Source organism: Chlorocebus sabaeus, chromosome 1, assembly GCF_047675955.1.
Source record: "Chlorocebus sabaeus isolate Y175 chromosome 1, mChlSab1.0.hap1, whole genome shotgun sequence".
Lineage (NCBI taxonomy): Eukaryota > Metazoa > Chordata > Mammalia > Primates > Cercopithecidae > Chlorocebus > Chlorocebus sabaeus.
The window spans coordinates 71962076-71983229 of NC_132904.1; the positions used below are offsets into that span (position 1 = coordinate 71962076).

Below are 21154 nucleotides of genomic sequence, written 5' to 3' on the forward strand. Positions count from 1 at the left end.
GGGAAGGTGAACCCCGCCTCTAACTCACACAGACACACGTGCATGCAGGCAGAGAGAGGCATGGAGGAGGAATACAGTGTGAGGCCGACCGAAGCTGCGATCCCCCCATGGACTCTGTGGGCCACTCTGAGCCAGGATCCCCCTCACTGAGTGCAGGGACCCCACCCCATCCCCAGGCCACCCAGGGAAAGCCCAGGTCATGGCAGCGCCAGCTGGTCTTGGCACCTGCAGGGATTGGAGGGGCAGGCCCTTCACAGTTCTACTCACAGGTCCGCTCTGCGCGGGCAAACTGTCCTGCCACAATCCAGGAGAGCACGGTGACTGCTGCCAGGGCCCCCACGTGCAGGAATGGCGCTGTGCCCTGCGTGCAGGGAGAGGGAAGGGAGACAAATGACGCCCAGTTCTGCCCAGACCATGTGTCACCAGCCTCCTACTTCTACCCATGGGCAGGCAACCCTGTCTCCATCTGCCAACTGAGGACACTGGGAGCCTCAGGACCCTGGCATCCTCCCTAGTTTTGACCTGCTCTGTGACTCTGGGCCCCTCCCTGCCCCTCTTTGGGCCTTGGTCTAGAGGAAGGGAAATGACAGAAAGGCTGTTGTTGTGAGGGTCCTGGGGGAGCAGCCACCCAGGCCCCCTCCCCACTCACCTGCAGGGAGATCAGCAGCACCTCCCACTCATCCTCCCACAGCTGGGCCACGGCCGACATGGCCACCACCGTGGACGCCAGGATGACTACCAGCCCGATCTGGAGGGGGAAGAGACACCAGACAGAGGCTCAGAGTGGGTGGGAGGGTTCCCAGTGTGTCTGAGAGAGGCACCAAAGGGAGAGACAGAGAGAGCAGGAGAGGCCGATGGAGCAGGGCAGAGGTGAGGGAGGAAAGAGACAGGCATGGGCTGCCAGGAAACCAGAGACTGGCAGACAGACACGGCAGGGAGAGACTGAGGCAGGAGGAGGCCGGCAGACCCAACGAGGAAGGGACAGCGAGAAATGAAAGGGAGGATGAGGACAGGAGGAGGAGGGAGCTGTGAGGAGGAAGAACATTCAGTAGGGATACCTCCCTGGGCCTGGCAGATTAGTCACACCCAAGGTCCTGCCCAGCCTCCCTGTCACCTCAGCATGGCACAGTAGAGGAGGCAACCCACTTGCCAAGGCCATGCCCAGGCCTTAGGGGAAGGAGGCTGAGGACCTGGGTCTACTGCAGGAGCCTGGAGTGTAGCCCAGCCTGGCAACCTGGGCTGGGCTCACAGTGGCACTTCAGGCAGGGGTGGGTGGTGAAACACAGCTCCACTTGCCCCATCTCCACAGTCTGCCCTCTCCCAGACTCCCAGCATCCAGGTCCACCATGATGGGGGCCACCCTCCTTGCAGCCTCCAGAAGAAAGCAAAGCACAGCTCTCATGGAGGATGAGGTGGCACCTCCAAGGGACAGAGATCTCTAGGGACAGGGGAGACCTGAAATCTTCAACCACGCGAAGCTCAGCAGAGGTTTTCGGCTCCTCAGCCGCCGGCTCCTCGCCCCTGGCCGTGGATCTCACTCCACCCACCACCCTCCCCACCCCGAGGCCTGTCTCTCTAAAGCCGAGGTTGTGGCTCTCCTCCAAAGCCTCCCGCAGCTCCTAGTCTCTGCAAGGGTCAAAGCCGCCACCTCCGTCTCCCTGGTTTCTCTAGACTCGTCTCCCACCTCCCTCCAAACGCCTGTCCTTCCACAGCACTGCCGGATGCCCTGCCTCCCTGGAGCCATTCTCGCTGCTGGCAGGGCCCTCACTCCCTTTCTCCCGAGGCAACTTTTCCCAGAGGCAGTAGCGGCCAAGAACCCTCTGACGCTGAGCAGGGACAGTGGCATTTCTAGACGATGAGCGTGGGGTGGTGGCCAGCATCTCCGCTCCCTGCCCAGGGACCTTCACTCGCTGGCGGGAAAGGCTGAGTCTCGCCTGGGATGAAGTTTCCCTTTGGGGGCTTTTCATTCCAGCCCATCAGCCTGGAAATGAATGTTCCCCCAAGAGACGCGAGTGAGGCCGAGACAGGTGAGCAGCTGGAGGGGCTGCGACATGCGGGCTCAGGGCTCAGGGCTCAGGGCGGGAAGAGGCACAAGCGTGCCTGGGCCTGTGGGGGTGCTTCGCGTGGTCCCCAGGTTGGTTCAGCAGAGGTATGGGCATCCTCATCTCACACACAGGAAGCGAGGTTCGGGGAGCGGAACAGCTGGCTGGGTCACGGAGCTTCGAAGGGGCAGAACCAGAAGCGAACACCTTCTGCCCATCTCAGGGGGTGAGGGGGTGTGCGCTTTCTCTGACAGCACGCTGGGCTGTGCAGTCTCAGGGAGGCCCAGCCGCGCCTCCGAACCCCTGAGAACCCCGCCCTCGGCACTCAGGCCCCTCCTCCCGGCTGACCCCGGCGCGCAGCTGCCCCCTTGTGGCCATCGTGGGAGGAGGCCCTGCACACAGCGAGTTAAGGGCGGTTTCTGGGAGCGTCTCATCACAATACCTAACTGTTAATGGAAATGACTTGCAATAAAACTGATTCCCCAAACCCTAATACAATTAAAAATGTTATTATCTCTGGGTTCCGCAGTTGCTTTGGCGGTAATCATCACGCTCAGCAACATCACTGCATGTTCAGTGTCTGTGGGACTCCCCCTACCTTGCATCATTAAGTCACAGCAATAGCACTGACACCCAACAATGCAACCACCATCGCTCCTGAAATCTGACTGAGAAGGATGAATCCCACCCTAGAGGCCTAGAGACAGACCACCGTCCTCCTCTGAGAAAGTGGCCTTGAGTTCTCTGTCCTCGTGGGACTGTGGCTTGTGATGGCAATGGTGGGAACAGGGGATACAACAGAGTCTTTCATTCACTCGATGAGTCTGGCCAGGGTGCTGGGACTCAAGAGAAGGTGGAATCCTGCCTTGCAGAGGTGCAATGGCTGGCCTCTTAGGGGTACCTGACCTCTGGGATTTGCAGTCCAAATGGCAGACAGTTGGCCCAGGGTTAAGAGCCTCACTTGAGTCACGGTCTTCAGTCAAATCCTGGCTCTGCTACCTATTGGGGATCTTTCCACATCCTCTCCAGGAACCTTTCCAGAGCTGTGAAATAGGGATAGTGAGTACCTACCTGGAAGGCGGTTGGGGAAGATCAATGAGGAAATGCAAGTGAAATGATTAGTACAATGGCTGATCAGAAGAAAATGCTTACTAAGTATCAGTGGTATCATTTAAAAAAGTAAGCATATCATGGGAAAAGGGTTGTCGTAAGGAGTGAAATGATTGTGATTTTCTGAGTGAAAGGTGCCCGACACATGTGGTCAGCACCCGATAAATGATGGTTACTGCTGTTATGGTGAACACAGTGCCTGGCACACGCAGGAGGCACTCAGTGAATGTGCCTACCTTAAGCTGCTGCTGGAGGGACAGAGGTTGGACACCAGCAAAAACCATAAAGCTGGGGCCAGTGCATGGAGAGAAGTCTGAATTCACCAGGAGAGGTGATGAAGTAGACACAGCAGATGGCAGGTAGAGGCTGATGGAGGCTTGGTAGGAGGCAGAAGCCCCAGCCCCAGCCCAGCTAGTAACTTGCCTTGGGGCCGTGTGGTACCCAGTGCTCCTCTCTGGGGTTCAGGTTGGGTCCCTGACAGACACCTCCTCTGTGCAGGTCCTGGGTTGGGGGCTGTTGCCACTGAGGCAGGGGAGTCAGGCGAGGACACAAGAGCAGTGCAGTGTGCTCAGGGCAGGCTGGGGAGGTGTGAGCTGTAACCAAAGCACCTCATAGAGGGTGGTAGGTGGGACAGGAAGCAGGGCATCTCAGTGAAAGGGCCTCCTGTTTACTGTAAAGCTCCCAAGAACTCTTTAGCCTGCTCCCTCACCTCCTGGGTACATCAATTTCTCTTGAACACTCACCTGGGAGAGATTTCTGGGAAACAGGAGATTTTGGCAGAGTGGGGAGGAGGAGGCAGGAGATCTGGTCCCCATATGGGCACCAGATCTACTCAGCACCTAGCCTGCTGTGAATGGCTCCCTCTTACCCTGTCCTGAGCATCTCTGTCCTCCCCTCCTCAGGACCCAGGGGAACCAGAGACTCTCAAAATAAAGTTCATGATTAAAACATACTATAAAACTGTGGTCTTTAGAGTGCTGTGATACTGATATAAGACCAGATAGATAAATGAAAATAAGCAAAAAGTTCAGAAATAGATCTGAATACATAAAGAAAATTTAGTATATGATAAAAATAGCATCTCAAATGAGTAAAGGACAAATTCTCAGTAGAGAGAGTTGGGAACATTGGGAAGCCATCTAAAAAGAACAGAGTAAGATCATACTATACCCCAAAATAGCTTCCAAAAAGAGAAAAAATTAAATGTTAAAAACGTGGAAATACATAATTACCAAGTGACACCATAGAGAAATTTTTATAATCTTGGAGTGGGAAAGACCTTTCTGAGTCTGACACAAAACCAAGGAGTTATCAAGAGATGACAGATTCAAGTGTGTAACAATAAAGAAAAAAATATCCCCCTGGTAAAAACACAATGAACAAAGTCAAAGGATGAATGACAAACTAGGAAGAATTATTTGCAGTTTGTTAGCCAAATGGCTAATTTCCCACATCTATAAAGAGTTCCTGCAAATGAATAAGCAAAAAGCAATGGCAAAAATGGCAAAAGATATGAAGAGACAGTTTTATAGAAAAGAAAACACAAGTTACTCAAACCAAACGTGAAAAATGCTGAATCTAACTCACCCGAAGGGAAATGCAAATGAAAACTACAGCAAGATACCATTTTTCACCCATCAGGCTGACAAAAGCCAATAAATCAGCTGATGCTTTATGGGCAAGGGTGTTTCTATAGAACAACCATCCATTGCTAAGAGAGCATGAATCGGTGGCACTTGGCAAGGAGGCCATTTGGCAAGATCAAAATGATGAAAGTACACATTCTTCACCCAGAAATTCCTCTCCCAGGTCACCGCCACATTGTCCTGGCAAAAGACAGAAAGCAGCTAGGATGTTGATCTGGTCTATCAACAGGGAACTGGCTAGATGCCTAGGGAATCAGGGAATATCCAGACCAGGGAGCAGGAGAAAGGGATGGACACCAACAGGGATGCTTTAATGCAGGGAAGAACAAGCTTCAAGAATTCTGTTAAGGTGCAGAACAGAGGGTGGAGTAGGCGACTGTTTGTGTTCAAAGAAAAAAGAAATGCATATGTACATGTGCATGTGCTTACAATCTGTCTGGAAAGATAGTGAGGAGACTTTCTTTGCATACTTTTTTGTGCTTTCTGTATTTTGAATCATGTCAATGTATTACATGGTCAAAAATTAATTAAAACAAAACAAGCAAAAAAGAATAAATTGTCCTTAGAATTTTAGAACCAAATCACAGCATCTTGGAAACAAGAGAATTTCCAGGCCCTGCTGGAACACTCGGAGCTCTGGGGAACTCCCTCCTGGTGGGGTGGGCCTAGCTCTGGGTCAGCTCCACCTGGAAGGACCCTGCTCACGCTGCGATCTCACAGAGGGGCAGAGGGCAGAGGAAGGCACCTTGGCAGCTGGCACCAGCATGGACAATGGGATCTGCTTCCCTACATTGATCTGCCAGCTCCAGCTGGCTCAGCGGCTCTATAGGTCTCTCCACTAGGATCAAGCAGGTGTGACCTTACCTGCTGAGAGCCAGGCATGGCCCCAGAAGGTGACCACAGCATGTGCCAGCTGCACCTAGGGTGCCAGCTGGTGCAGTTCTTTCAAATGCCAGCTTTGTGGCCAGGAGAAGAAAGTCCCTCACAGAGGGGACAGTGGAAGCCCAGAGGAGGCCTGTGAGTAGAGTGAGGGGCAGGAGGAAGGTGGAGGGACCAGGAGCTGCTCACGGCTCCTACCACTCTAAGACTTCAGTCTCTGGGGTCTGACTCCCAAGCTCCAGGCCTGTGTAACAAACCACCCTCAGTGCCTTCCTGGATGCTCACAGGCACCTCCCACTCCACACAGCCCAACCCAGGCTCATGCCATCCCCTCTTCCTTTCCTGTTCACATCTGTCTTCCAGCTAGAAGTGAGCCCCTACCCTTGGAGTCACTCTGGCCCCATCTCATGGGCTCATGGTAGTTTCTGAACATTTCTGCCCTTTCCTAAATGGCAGGCCCACAGGGAGCCAGGCTCTGGGGAAAGGGAGATGGTCCAAATGTTCCTGAGAGGGAGGCGCTCTGCCTTGTTAAGCTGGGTACCACTCTGTGCCCACCAGGGCCTCAAGAAGGCCAGGCATCAGAAACACACTTCAGCACTATGCCTGCAACGGATGTAAGGCAGAGAGTTAAGGCTCCAGAATTGTGTGAAGCCTGTCTGCTTTGGGCCCTGCCCTGAGGGGGTTACTGGGAACAGGGAGATGGAGGTTAACTCTGGCCTGCAAGGAGCACCTCGACTGGATGGGTCAGGGTCAGGAGCCAGACGAATACTAAAAACACAAAAGCACAGCTCTTCAGACATGTAGCAGTGGGGGCTGCAGGGGCTGAGGAAGTCCCGGGAGAGAAGCCTGTGTATGTAGGAGAGGTACTGAGGAAGGGGTCTGAGAGAGAAAGGGAGGACAAGAGCAAAGTGCTAAACAGGGGAGGGAGGCAGACATGCTGGGAGAGCATGGGATGTCTCATGTAGCAGAAGCTGAGGGTGACTGTCCCATGACGGGTTGGGAGATGAGCAGGGGCCAGATCATGCCAGGTAGGGAAGTTTGGGTCATCCTGGGAGTGGTGAAAAGGCTTTAAGTTGGGGAATGCCATCGCCAGATCACAGTTTTCAAAAGAGCTCACCAAAGAAGAAAGAGGCAGGTGAGACCCGAGGCAGGGCCCCCGAGGGTGGGTGCTACCGTATGAGCTGTGGAGCTCTGCTGGTTAATCGCATGACTACGGGACCAGGAACCTGGATCTTCCATGTTTAAACCGGGAACCTTAGGCAAGTTAATTAACCTCTTTGTACTTCAGTTTCCCCAACCACAAAATGGAATGATAGCAGTACCTACATCACAAGGTTGCCGTGAGCGTTAAGTGAGTGAAGACGGGCGAGGTTGTGAGAAACGTGCTTGGCACATAGTGAGTGCTCAGTATTAGCTATGAGAACAATTCTAACAGTGATCCGGGGAGGGATACGGTGGCCAGGCCCTTCCTCTGCTGCTGCCACCTCCAGCTTCCCCTGCCCTCTCCCCGCCCCGGCCGAGGCGGCCCTTACCTTGTGCAGCCAGTGCAGGTTCATCTGCTGCCCCACGGCAATGTGACATAGTGCCAGGACCTGAGGAGGGGCCCACAGGGTGATTGTTAGACCCGTGTGGGCGGGAAGACTCTGCCAGTTTCTCAGACACCCTGCTCCCCACTGCTGCTCTGGGTCTGACCCTGGGCAGAGGTAGCAAACCTCCCTTCAGGCGATGGGAATGCCCTGCCCTCCCCAGCCCAGCCCAGACTAGCCAGCCTGAGCCTGGCCTCCTCCCAGATGATTCCAGGCCTCTAGGTTCTTCCTTTGTGGGATTCCCCATTAAGAGGTCACTGGGAGCTGCTGTACTTGGACTACGCAACTTCATTCATCAAACATTTTGGGATTTCCAGTCCCTGGGATTCTGAAACAGACTTGAGCATGTCCCCAAGGAGCCCCCAGTCCAGCATGGGGGATCCACCTGCATCTCAGTGAGTGGAATATTGGGAGCAAGAATCCAAAGCAGAGGCTCCTGTAAGAGGAAGCCTGCAGTGGGCCCTCTCAGCCAGGACAGCTCTCACTGGGTCCAGGGCAAACATTCCAGGAAGGGGCAGCCTAGAGAGATGGGCAAAAGCAAGAGGACTTCCTCCCCTGGGGGACCCAGGCCTCAGAGGTGCAGCAGCCCTAGAGGCCCTGGGCAAAATCTGAATTCATGTGCCATATGTAGCCAACTTCCTACTAGTGGCATAAAATAGCTTCTGATTAGTTGCTATTACAAATTAACATAAAAATAAAAATTTTATACATATCTTTCTGTATTTTTGATTACTTCCTTAGGATAGATTCCTATAAATACAACATTCCTACAAATACAACTTTCCCCTTTATACTAGGGTGGCACCCTCCATCAGCCTAGCACAGGCCCAGTCTCCCTTCCCCTGGGAGCAGGGCCACCTGCCCTCCGAAACAGCCCCACGTACCAGGAGGCCAGCGATGTACGCAAAGGCAGCAGCTGTGGTCACAAGGATGGGCACGGGCCAGTCGCTCCAGTAGCCCATGCGGTTGTAGAGGTACCTGCCAGGAGGAGAGGGGGCAGGGGTCAGACCTCCACCAGGCCACTGCCTGGCCCAGGAATCAAGATGGTCTGAGCCTCCACACAGACCACAGGCTGGGCTCAATGACCAGGCCCTGCTCACCCAGCAATAAGACTCAGCGTTTGCTTGATGCTGTACCATGCCTGCTCATGGCAGCCACCCGGGGACCAAGAAATGTAAAGGAGAAAATAATGTCCCATAATCCTATTGGTCAGAAGCAATCATTCCCAAGACTGTGCTGGATCTTCCTCCTGTGGGTTCCCCCGCCTCTGTGCCTATATGTTTGTATAAACAGCAAAGCCAGGACCCCATTGCACAAAGCAACACAGTCAGGAGCACGGGCTTTGAAGTGAGGCACGCAGGCTGGATTCAAACCCCCTCTCTTCTCTGCTTTTCACTGTCTTGCAGGAACTTGTGGAGGACAGGCTTCACTGAGTCTAAGATGCCATCAATTGTGACTGTCATCTCAACTTCAATGTTAAAATGTGAAAATTGGGGGTCTTAGAATTGACCAAATGTAATACTTGACTTCTCTGAGACTTAGTTTCCTCACCTATAGGATGGGGATAAGAAAGTGCCTTTTATGGGGTCTCATGAGGATAAAGTGAGGTGAGACACATGGTAAGTACTCTAAACTCTCCTGGTTTTTGTTTGTTTGTTTGAGACAGGGTCTCTGTCACTGAGGCTGGAATGTAGGGATGTGGACATGGCTCACTGAAGCTTTGACCTCCTGGGCTCAAGCGATCCTCCTACCTCAGCTGGAACCACAGGCACCCACCACCACATCTGGCTAATTTTTTTTTTTGTATTTTTTGTTGAGGCAGGGTTTTGCCATGTTGCCCAGGCTGATCTCAAACTCTTGAGCTCAAGTGATCCTCCTACCTCAGCCTCTCAAAGTGCTGGGATTATAGGCGTGAGACACCATGCCTGGCCAACTGTCTTCTCAACACAAGCATTTACTTATGCCAGTAAAAATCCTGAGAAAATGTGATTTTTAAAACAGCCACGTGGCTTTCCACTGAATTAATGTACCACATGTAACCAGCTTCCTACTACTGGCATGAAATAGTTTCTAATTCTTCACTATTATAAATTAACATAAAAATGAAATTTTTATACATATCTTTCTGTATTTTTGATTACTTCCTGAGGATAGATTCCTACAGATACAATTATAGGGTCAAAGAGAATGAATTTCTTTTTGAGATAGGGTCTTGCTATGTTGCCCAGGGTGAACTTGAATTCCTGGGCTCAAGCGATCCTCCCGTCTCAGCCTCCCTGGTGCCTGGGACTATAGGCACACACCACTGTGCCTGGTGGGAATGAACTTTTTAAGGGGCCTGATAGATAGTGCTTAGATGCTCTCCGCAAAGAATGAACCACCTACATCCTCCTTGTACAAAGGGGGAAACTGAGGCTTGAAAGAGGCAGCAACTTGTTCAAGGTCATTAGAAAATCCGAGTGAGCACCAGGCAGCTTCAGCCTGCTGTCATCTGGGACCTTGCCAGAGAGCTGGGAAGGGACACCAGGAAGACCCCATGGGGCATTTGCCCTCCCTGGCCCTCACGCTCAGAGTCCAGGGGAAAATCTACTGCCTGGCAGATCACTGAAGGCACTCACCTTACCATACAGTTGGGAAACTGAGGCCTGAAGAGGGGCAAGACTTGCTCCTGATAACTATTCCTGAAAGATGTTCTGGTCCCATTTGTCTCTCAAGTGTGACCCCTTTTGGCAGGGAGGTCCTTCAGGACAGCAACAGCCCAGACGGCCCTCCCTGGCCTTCCTGGCTAGTGCTGATTCCCGGCTGTCACTCACACCCTCTTACTATATGAATTGAATTATTCTGAGATTTTTTTTTTTTTTTTTTGAGACAAAGTATCACTCTGTTGCCCAGCCTGGAGTGCAGTGGTCTCCCAGCTACAGATGTGGTGTCCAGGAAGCAGCCCTCATGCTTAGGTAGAGCTTTGAGTCTTCTCATGTTCATCATCTCATTTCATCCTCAGAGAGATCTGATGAGGTCAGTGTTACTCCCATTTTACAGAATGCGGTAAAATGCGATCTCGGCTCACTGCACTGCAACCTCCACCTCCCAGGCTCAAGCAATCCTCCCACCTCAGCCTCCCGAGTAGCTGGGACCACAGGCATATGCCACCACACCTGGCTAATTTTTTGTAGTTTTTGTAGAGGTGGGGTTTTTTCATGTTGCCCAGGCTGATCTTGAACACCTTGGACTCATGTGACCTGCCTGCCGGGCCTCCCAACGTGCTGAGATTACAGGCATGAGTCATTGTGCCTGGTTCCCAGAGACTCTTGAGACCATCAGGACTGGGCCAGGGCATCCTGAACCCCAGCACTGACTCCAAGAAACTGAGGTGACAGGCTGAAGAAGCTGCAGGTCTCCAGGCATCCCTAAGTGCCAGGCAGGCCTCCCCTTGCCACCTCCCCGACAGAGCAGGAACCCATCCTCCGCCTAAATCTTCCAGTGACAGGGAGTTCACTTTCTGGGTAGAGTGGGTGGCTCCATGGACATGATACAGTCAGGCAGGCTGAAGTTCCTGTCCCAGATCTGTCTGCTTCTTGCTGTGTGACATTGGAAAGGTTACTTAACCTCTCTAAGCCTTAGTCTCTTCAGTCTGTCCTCAATTCATGTTTTTGGCACTAACTGGTTGTGTGACCATGAGTGAGTCTTGCCCCTCTCTGGGCCTCCATTTCCCCATCTGTACATGATGGGGGTAGACTTGATGATCTTCTAGGCAGCAGACTTCCAGTTTGGAAGAACTGTCCGGGTTGCAGTTGAGGACCAATAGGGAACGTTCCCATTTACTCATGATGGTGCCCATGCTTTGGACATCTGCAAAGATGAATAATTGATTTATGGCATTTAATAAAGGCCAGAGGCCACCTCTGGGACTCTGCCGGGGCTCCGGCTCATTTTGCTTGGCTGCCGCAGAGCAGGGGTGGGACCGCAGCATATTCTTGATTATGTTCATTAATAACAGAGGCACAGCCTGGTGCCATGTGGGGAAAAGTGGACACCCAGCTCTATGAACAGAGTCCTAGGATCATCACAGAATCCTAAACCACAGCCTGTCAGAAGCCCAGGGTCCTGAAAATCCCAAATACTAACATGCTGCCTCCCAGCTAGAGATGTGGTCTTCCAGGAAGCAGCCCTCATGTTTAGGTAGAGCTTTGAGCCCTGTTGTGTCCATCATCTCAGTTCATCCTCAGAAAGACTTGATGAGGTTGGAGTTATTCCATTTACAGAAGGAGAGGCTCAGAGAGCACGGGGGACTTGCTCACGGCCACGCTGACCTGAACATCTGATCAAAAGGAAGGAATAGGCCAGGCGCGGTGGCTCACACCTGTAATCCCGGCACTTCGAAAGGCCGAGGCAGGCGGATCACAAGGTCAGGAGATTGAGACGATCCTGGCTAACACGGTGAACCCCGTCTCTACTAAAAATACAAAAACTTAGCTGGGCGTGGTGGCGGGCACCTGTAGTTCCAGCAACTCAGGAGGCTGAGGCAGGAGAATGGCATGAACCCGGAATGCGGAGCTTGCAGTGAGCTGAGATTGTGCCACTGCACTCCAGCCTGGGCAACAGAGCAAGACTCCATCTCCAAAAAAAAAAAAAAAAAGGAAGGAACAGCAATGGATGGGGAGTGAGGAGCCAGGCTTCCAAGCCCCAGCTCTGTCCCCAGCTGGCTGTGTGACCTGGGCCTGTTTCCTTATCTGTCAATGGAACCCTGGGTCCTTGCTCTCCTCCCATGACCTCCCACTGCTTAACAAAAGGCAGGCGATGGAATAGGGAAGAGGAAAAAAACAGGTGCCCCTCCTGTACCCAGGCAAGTGGCTCAGACAGCCCTGCCTTTGGATCTGAGGTACCCACAAAGGACTTTCAGCTGTCCCCAAGCTCATCTGCCAGCCCTGCCCAGGGCCTAGCTAAGGGAGTTAGGAGGCCTAGGATCTGGGGCTATCTCCTCTGCAGAGACCTCTGAGCTGTAGATTTCTTGTCTACAAAGGGGGTGACCAGAGGCCCCAGCCCCGACTGAGCCCTGGCCCAGCCTTATGTCCCTATTTTCCATGGTCACGGCACCAGGAAGGAGCGTCCTGTGTCTCCCCAGTGGGCTTTGGCTCCTGTAAGCCTCTGTTCTTTTAGGTTCCCCTCCACCTCTTCAGGAGGCCAGGAATGCAGGCTGAATCATCAATGCAAGCACCAAGGGGTCTCCAAGACCAGCCCCTAAAGTTCCCCAGGTTTCAATCCCAGCCATTCTTTAAGGCCCAGTTCCCATGCCTCTTCCTCCAGGAAGCCTTCCCTAAATTCCCAGGGACTCCCCTCAGGGCATGGATCTCTCTTTGTGTCCTCCTCTTCTTTCTTGCCAGTCTGTGATACAATCCCCACCCACACCTCAGGCACTTCCCACTATAGTCCCACAGCAGCCTCCTCACCAAAGCCCTGGAGGCGGGCAGGACAGAGGCTCCCAGAGAGTAGGCCCTGCCCAGGGCCACACAGAGAGCTGGTGGCAGAGCTCAGAGGGCCAGCCTGGGAGACAGGCTCTAACTCCAGCCCCCAGGTCCCAGCTACTGGATACCCGGCTCTGGGCCCTTCCTCCCCCACCCACTGCCCCCACTCACCAGTTGAATTCATCATAGTCATTGTGGACTTCCCACCAGAAGTAGAGCCAGGTGAGCGTGAGGCCGAAGGTGAAGGTGAGGAGCAGGAACCAGAGGCGCTCCCACTGGAAGAGCAGAGGAGGAGGGGGTTAAGCGGGTCAGGGGCCAGCCCCTTAGGCTGCCTCCCAACAGAATGAGTCCCCCTCCCTCCCACTTTGTAGCCAAATCTGCCAGGCAGGAATTCCTGCCCTCTTTACCCTGGGAGAAACTGAGGTTCAGAGAGGGGAAGTGACCTGTCCACCATCACCAAGCCCAAAGTCACAGAGAGGTGGAGAGCCAGGGGCAGTCAGGGCCTCCCCGCCGGGGCTGTGCTCTTTTCACTGTGGCCTGCAGCCTTTCCATCATGTACTGCTCTCCCTGTTCTGGCGATGGCTCCCTTGGTGCAGGCAGTGATCGGCAGTCTGTGAAGTCACATCCCTCACACACATGCCTACAAAGGCGGCACTGTTCTTCTCCACCTCTACCCCCTGCTACCGAGAAAAACACTGAGGCCCAGAGAGGCCAAGTGACTTGCCCAGTCACACAGCAAGTTAGCAGAGGATTAAGGACCAGCACCCTGGTCTCTGGACTGGAAGAAGTACAGAAGTGCTGTGTTCTGCTGCCTCCACTGGGCCAGATACCCCTGTCTCCAGTCAGGTGGAAGTGGGGTGGCGGGGGACACTGACACCACCACTGCTGTTTCCTGAGGGGCCAGCTCAGGCGTCTGCAGGCACTTCCTCCTGGACCTCTGGTTTCTCCCTGCTTTCATCCGTCCCCTTATCTTGGAAGCACAAAAAGCTTGGAATATCCTGCATCCCGGGAAACTGCTGAGATCATCAGAACAAGTCAACAGCCCTTGAGGAGAGGTCAGTGTGAGGAAGAACCAAGACTACCCTTCCCTTGAGGGTGTGAAGTCCCAGAGGCAGCCCTACCTCTGGGCTCCCTGCTATGTTTCTAAACCATCCCAGTTTAACCTCTTCATGGCTCCTTACTGATAGCCGACCTGGAGTGTGGCCCCCTGATCTCTCCAGTTTCGACGTCCACAACCAGTTCCTACAACCTGGAAGGGCCACTGTCTGTGGGCTTGTTCCCTGAACATTCCCACTCACCTTTCAAGTCAGCTCAAATATCACTGCCTCTGTGAAGCCTCCCTGGATCCACCCTGCCACCCTCGTGCCTGCTGCACTGCTCCTGCAGCATCAGCATCCGTCTGTCTAAACTCACGCTCTGCACACCATGACCTGCTCACTGTGTCCCCCAGACAAGTGTGGGTTCTGCAAGGACGGAGACTGAGCCGACTTCCACTCCACTAGTACTTTATGACCACATGCAGGATTGGGCAGGAAGGAGGGAAAGTCCTCTCACTGTCCAGAATCCCTCCATCCCCACACCATGCAGATACCATCAGTCTACCCGGGAACCTCAGATCCCTGTCACCACTTACAAGCTGTGTAACCTTGGGCAAAGTACTCATCCTTTCTGTAACTCAGTTTTCACCTCTGTGAAATGAGGGCAATACTAGTACTTATGCCATGGGATTGATGGAGAATTACATGAGATAATATAAGTCAGGTGGCTTGGCAAGCACTCAGCACACTACCAGCGTATCTGTGACATCCTCTGCTTCTCCAGAATGTAGGAAAGGCCTTCACACCCTAATGGTCCATGACTCCATACCCACTAAAGGCCTGCTCCATGCCTCACCTTCGGCAAGAGGACTGGTGCCTGGGTGACCCTCCTGCCCAGGTGGGTCACTCCAGCTGGGCGACTTGTGCTTGGGTGAGCAGCTGCCACCACTCCTTGTCATGTGCAGAGCCCGACTGCCTTGCTTAGCCTCACTTTGTACAGAAACAGAGAGGCAAAGGTGACGACACCCTGAGGCCCAGTATTTCTAGCAGGTTTAGGTTTGGGGAGGTGGCTTCTCAGAGAGTAGGCCACTTGTGTCTGCCCCAGCTGGATACAAGAATGGCACAAGCTCCAGTTCCAGGCACAGCAAAGCCCAGCCTTGGTCAAGAATAGGGAAACCCTGGCTAGGAGCAGGGCAGGACTTGTGCCCTTCTAGATCAATCGAACCGTAGGAGCCACCACCCAGAGAATGACTGAGTCCCTAGACTCAGTCCTGCCTCCCATGGAGGCAGTCTGGGTCTGCACATGACCGTCCCTCCACCATCCTCCAGCCAGCACCCCAGGACTAGTCTTTCTCAGAATCCCTCTTGCCACCTCAAATTCTTTTTTGCTCATAACAGCCTTCATTTCCTGCAGAGTGCAGCTGGTGAGTCCCACACCAGCTTAAACATCTGAGTCTCGCAAAGGGTGAACCATGTCTTTAGACTGACACCCATCTGGTCATGTCATGCCCCAGCTTGAGAGTCCCACTGGCCAGAGCTTCTCAGTATATCAGGGCCTACTCTGTCTGGCCCAGGCCAGCTCTGTGCTTTATGCCCCATGCACAGAATTACATATGGTTCCCCAAACAGGCTCTCCAGACCCCAAGCCTTCACACAACCGGAGCCTCCATCTAGAAAGCAACCTGTCTCTGCTCCATTAGGTAAATCCCTACTCCTTCCAGAGTGCTTCCTCCCTGAAGACTGCCCTGTCTCGCAGGGTGAATCCCATCTCCGCAGAGCTCTGTAACCCATGCAGCCATCTCTCTTATGGCTCAGACCTCACAGTTCTAGAACTCTACACATGTCAGTCTCCCTGCTGTACATAAGTGCCTTGAGATCTAGGCAGTCTTTGTGTTCCAGATGGCACAGGAACTTGAGAAAGATTTGATAATGAAATGATAGGTGAGGAAACACCCTTTCTCCTACCCTGGCATTTCACCAGGGTAAGAGATTTCCCTCAGGCTTAACACCCAATCCCCACAAAGAAGTGCCTAGTCTTCTACAGAGCCCACGCTGGCAGTGCTAGATGGCTGTCTGTCCACAGAGACCACTTTGCCTCCTCAGGGGCAAGGCCTGTGTGCCTCTGACCAGCAGAGAAGATTCTGAGAGGGACCTAGGTGAGGGGTGAGCCTCGGCCTAGGATGGGTCTGGTCTAGAGGCGGGAAGGTAGAGAACCTGCCATAGGCGCTAGGAAGACGTCCTGTGGCCAGGGTGATGCAGGGCCCAGAGGCAAGGCTGACAGGGGGCCGGGAAGACCACAGGGGCTGGGAGGGCCCATGGCAGCCAGGGTCCTATGCCCCAAAGGCCATTGTCCTCACGTGTCCAAATCCTTACAGTGGAGCAAGGCAGGGCAAGAATGAGGGGCTGCACCTCCCACTCCTGGGAACCAGCCAAAACTAGAGCTGGCGGTGATGGGGGGGTGAGGCATCCAGGCATGGAAGGAATGCAGGCAGGGCCCAAGCAACAAGGCGTCAGGAACCCCATGATCAGAACTAGGGCATGAGCTGGGGTTGGGTCAACCTAGGGATTAAAGCCCTGGGAGCTGAAGCCGGAGGCCACAGGGAGCCTGTAGATGGGGACGAAGAGGCCCTAGCACAGAGGGAGGCAGGCAGCGGGGGTCACTCTAAGAACAATCAGAGGAAAACACTGAATGGCAGGGGCTGGAAGGAAGGGAAGGGGAAGTGAGGAAGTAGCTGGAGGAAGTGGCCTGGGGAGCAGCTTCACTGATAAAGAGGCCCCAATGGCACTAATGGTCCTCGTCAGGGCACATTACAGCAGAGAGAGGCCTGCCCGCTCCACCCATTAGCAAGCCAATCTGGCCCTGCTCCCAGAGACACAGAGCGGTGATCGCTGCCTCAATGCCCTGGCCACGGCCTCCTTCATCTCTCATAGTCTGCATAACACTAGGGATTGTTTATTTAGGGGTATCTACCCCCATTGCACAGAGGCTCAGAGAAGGGCCACCACATATGGCTGAGCAAGTTTTGCACTGCCCCCTAAGAAGTGCCACTCACATCATGGTGACCATCGATGTGTATATTTATGATGATGATTTGCTGGCACATGGCAGTCGTGTCCTAAGAAAGGGGCGCTTTTTGCTAATTTGCATAAAGGCTCAACACGGGTGAGTGGAGGGGAGTCAGAGGGGTCAGCAGGTAGGGGAGGAGTGGGGATAAGATTTGAACCCAGGTATACTGACTGGACTCTACAGGCCCCCCTTGGGAGGCAGCCTGAACAGCTCCCCTCAAAACCCACCTTGCCCTCTGGGACCCAGTATGGTGATCCTGGGTCCAGCCTGGTTCCCTGGATTTCTCTCCTCCATCTCTCTGACCCCTAGGCCAGACCTGATGCTCCTTCAGGAAGCCTTTCCATCCCTCCAGGCCTCAAAGGCCTCCCCTCCCTGACCATCCTGCACAGACTCTTGGCACCCACCACTGTGACCCTCAATCAAATTGTAAATTGTGGAGATGGAAAGAGCACGGGCTCTAAAGAGCTGGTTCTGCCACTCAACATGTCACTTGGCCCCTCTGAGCCTTGGTCTCCTTGCTATAAATGGGAATAACAGCCCTTCCCTCGGAGGGAGGCTGTTAAATGAGCCGAAGGGCTTCAAGTGGCACACAGTAGGTGCATAATGAGGGCTGGCTCACTGGGCTGTGGGCTCCCTCAGGGCAGGAATAACCTGAGCTGTCTCTATGTCCCCTGGTCCTAGCATCACACTGGCCACAAGGTGGTGGTCACCTATGGCGTGAGGGACAGAAGGAGGTATGGATGTGAGACAGGGTGACAGAGGGGTGCTCAGGGCCACCAGTGGGCAGGACCATCGTGTAAGCCCCAGACTTACCCTCAGGGAGCAGGAGAAAAGCTGAGTGGGCTGGGGCTTGGGGAGCAGCTGGCTCCTAGGGTAGGCATCAGGAGGAGTGTGCTGGAGGCTGCCCAAGGAGGGACCAGACAGGGCGAGCAGCTGGGGCAGGAGTGGCCCCTGGTTGTGGATGGGGTAGGATGCTGATTCCTGCCCCAGGGGATGGAGGCTGAGGTCGGGGATGCTGCGATGGAGAATCCTGGAGGCTCCATCCCAGAGGTTGCTGCATCTCCTTCCATTCTTACCCTAACCCTCCAGGAACAGGAGCCCCTCTGTAGCAATCTGGGCAATTGTGGGTCAATTTCACTTGGCCCCTCTGAGCCTTGGTCTCCTTGCTGTAAATGGGAATAACAGCCCTTCCCTCGGAGGGAGGCTGTTAAATAAGCCGAAGGGCTTCAAGTGGCACACAGTAGGCGCATAATGAAGGCTGGCTCACTGGGCTGTGGGCTCCCTCAGGGCAGTCCTTCTCCTCACTGTCTCCTGAGGATGGTCATGTCTTCTCTTCACCCCTCCTTGTCTCTGTCCTGTCCCACCCACCCCAGAGCCCTCCATGTTCAGAGAAGAACACAGAGAAAGACCTCATTAGCAGCGGGAGCTCGTAGAGTCACAGAGCACAACTGCAGCCGCAGCCCTGGCCCCACACAGGACACACGGACATGGCCGCTGGGGTGGGATGGCTCTGCTGCTGCCTTTTGCCACGGTTACAGGCCCCTGCCACTGTAGACTGCAGCCCCAGGCCAAAATGCACACAGCTGCCCCTCCCACTACTAGGGACCCTGAAGGTTATGGAGCACCTCCCCTGGGTCCCTTAACAGAACCTGGGGTCTAAAGTCTGCACACATCTCTCTGAATGTTACAGACTTTCAGAATCGCAGAGCTCCCCTGCCTGTCCCCTTGCCCTGGGGCAGAGAGTGTGTCTGCAGCCTCCGGGACAGGAGCTTACCCTGCTCTACTCCACTGGCTCCTGGGAAGCGGTCTCTCCTTCCAGATGCTGCCTGGTCCTTCTGTGGACTCAAAATTCTTCCTTCCAAGACATGGAGCCTGACAATGGGAGGCTGGGTTGAGGGAGTCTAGCAATATTGGGTTTGAATCCCAGACTGGCCATGACTGAGTGACCTTGGGGAAGACATTTACCTTCTCTGTGCCCCAGCTTCCTGCTCTGTAAAATGGGGACAGTATCGGCATGCTGCACAGACCACTGAAGCCTCCCATGCACAGTGTCTGGTGAGGCTGACCTTCTGGGCAGGGGAGTCATTGCCCTCCCCCTGCCTCCCCGGGAGGTGGAGCTGAAATCTGCCTCCTCCACTGCTCCCCTGCAGCTGGTTCTCTGATACCACACAGAACAAGGCCAACCAAAGGGTAAGAAATATTGGGGTCAAATGACTACAGAGTGGAGAATACACAAAAGAGCTGGATTTTCACACGGGCCCTTCTCCCCACTGGCTGTGTGGCTGTAGGTCAATCGCTCAGGACCTCTGACCTCAGATTCCTCTTCTGTTCACAGAATGACATCACCACCACCTCACAGGAAGACTGCCAGGCCCCAGCACGATTACAGATGTAAGCTGTAAGTCGCCAAATCCAGGATCATTCCTGTAATTATCATTTCGTATCTGACAGACCTTTAATTATGTGAAGACAGTGATCAAGCCTTTCCTCCCTGCTCTACACCACATCTCTCCAGCTGCTGAGGACAGCCAGGTTGATTGCCTGCCCCCAACCCAGAGTGGGTGCCATGGTCAGCCAGATGCAGAGGCCAGGCCTGGCTCTGTAGGCTGTGGCCATGGAAGCCAGCACCAATGGAGGAAGAAGACCCTGGCACGACAGCTGCCTGATCTCACTCACAGGCTGCATCCTGGGCTGTCGGGAACAGAGCCCTGTGTGAGCTCACCATGGCACTGGGGGACTGGGGCTGGGTGGGGATGGTACTCCTAAGAGCCCTTTACTTGCTGCATCTCATCATCCCCACAGTTCTTCGAAGCAGAGGAAACCAAGTCTCAGAGGAGGGAAGAGACTTGCCCAAGGTTACAAAGGGCACACATAATGGTGGAACCACAATTCACAACCAGGTCTGTGTACCTCCAGTGTCCCCAGCCGTCTCGGGGCAACAAGGGGCAGGACATGTAAATTATCCTTGCCTGACCAAGGAGGAAACAGGCTCAGAGGAACAGGGCCTTGCCCAAGGTCACACTTTGAGTCACAGGCAGCGCCAGAGCAGGGACCCTAGGATTTCAGAGTTAACTAAGATGGCAGAGATTATCTCGCCTCATCTCCTAAAGATCCAACTAAGAAATGGAGAAACCACGATCTAAAGAAGAATGGCCTGGAAATGTGGGCAAGAGATTAGGACATTAGTATATTAGTGCAAAAATCATGGGGAATTCAACTTACGGTGTTGGGACATCTGGATATTCATTTGGTAACAACTATAATTAGACCCCCACCTCACACCCCATACCAAACTAAATCTCAGTGTCTCTCCTCCACATCCTTACCACCCTTCTCTTCCAGTCATCTACATACATGTATTGAGCCCTTAGACACTCAGAGATAAATCAGGCCACCCTGAGCCAAGACTGGCAGCAAACAGCTCCAATCCTGGGAATTGGTGTGGTCAGCAGGGAAAACACAGGTTGCTTAGGAGCTCAGAGCCCAGATCCTTAACACTGTTAGTTATAGGAGGAGGGGTGAGCTAGAAGCCTTCCTGGAGGAGGAGACACCTGCAGCAAAGTGGAAGGAAAGGGCTTGTTGAGAGGACAAGGTTGGGGAGCCTCAATCCAGACAGAGAAAAGGAGCAGAGGGCCTGAAGGCACAGGGCAAAGCAGGCTTTGTTTTGGGGAACTGGTTCTTTATGGGCTTATAAAAGCTTTCCCTATATAAGAGAATCAGCCTTCACACACGCTGTATATTTTTTCTCATGTATCATTTGAATTAATTTTATTTATCATGCTTTCTGCACAGAAATTTAAATTTTTATATAGTCAAATCTATCCCTCTTTTCCTTTATACATTTTGCCTCTGGTATTGTATTTAAGAAGGGTGGCCCAATATTATATATTTAAGTAATATTTTACACCCACGATTTCCGACATCCATCTATATATAGTTCCATATGGATGTCACATGTGCGGAGAGAGGTTTAAAAGCCTTATCTCTAAAGCATGAAGACTAGAATCTCTTTTACATCTTTCCAAGTTGTTTAAATTTTTTCAACAAATGTATGCCTTCAAAATGGGAAAAAAGTTTAAAAATAGAAAAAAATACATCTTAATCCATCTGCAATTTATTTTGGTGTGAAGTAAGAGGCAGGGTTCTAATTTTACTTTCACCAAATGGATGCTTCAGCTGTCCCTACATTATTTGTGATACTGGTAGTAATTTCTACATTCGTTCACCACACAGTGAGTTCTCAAATGCCTGTGGTTGTGTTTCCAGGTTTTCCAACCTGGCCCAAGGCAGCCCCTTCCCCCTTGTGTGGGCTTTGCCTGGCACAG

General features: G+C 53.2%; 1 protein-coding gene across 5 annotated transcripts in view; it reads right to left on the bottom strand.

Moving 5' to 3' along the window:
• Nucleotides 1–21154, bottom strand: part of GDPD5 (glycerophosphodiester phosphodiesterase domain containing 5) — a 90833-nt gene that overhangs the window by 13989 nt on the left and 55690 nt on the right. For all 5 annotated transcript variants that reach the window (XM_008020178.3, XM_073019535.1, XM_073019533.1 and 2 more), the window contains 5 exons: nucleotides 12897–13000; nucleotides 8148–8241; nucleotides 7210–7269; nucleotides 650–748; nucleotides 268–361 (listed from right to left, as the gene is read on the bottom strand). In XM_008020178.3, coding sequence (XP_008018369.3) covers nucleotides 268–361; nucleotides 650–748; nucleotides 7210–7269; nucleotides 8148–8241; nucleotides 12897–13000 — 451 coding nt within the window. The remainder of the gene's footprint in view (nucleotides 1–267; nucleotides 362–649; nucleotides 749–7209; nucleotides 7270–8147; nucleotides 8242–12896; nucleotides 13001–21154) is intronic.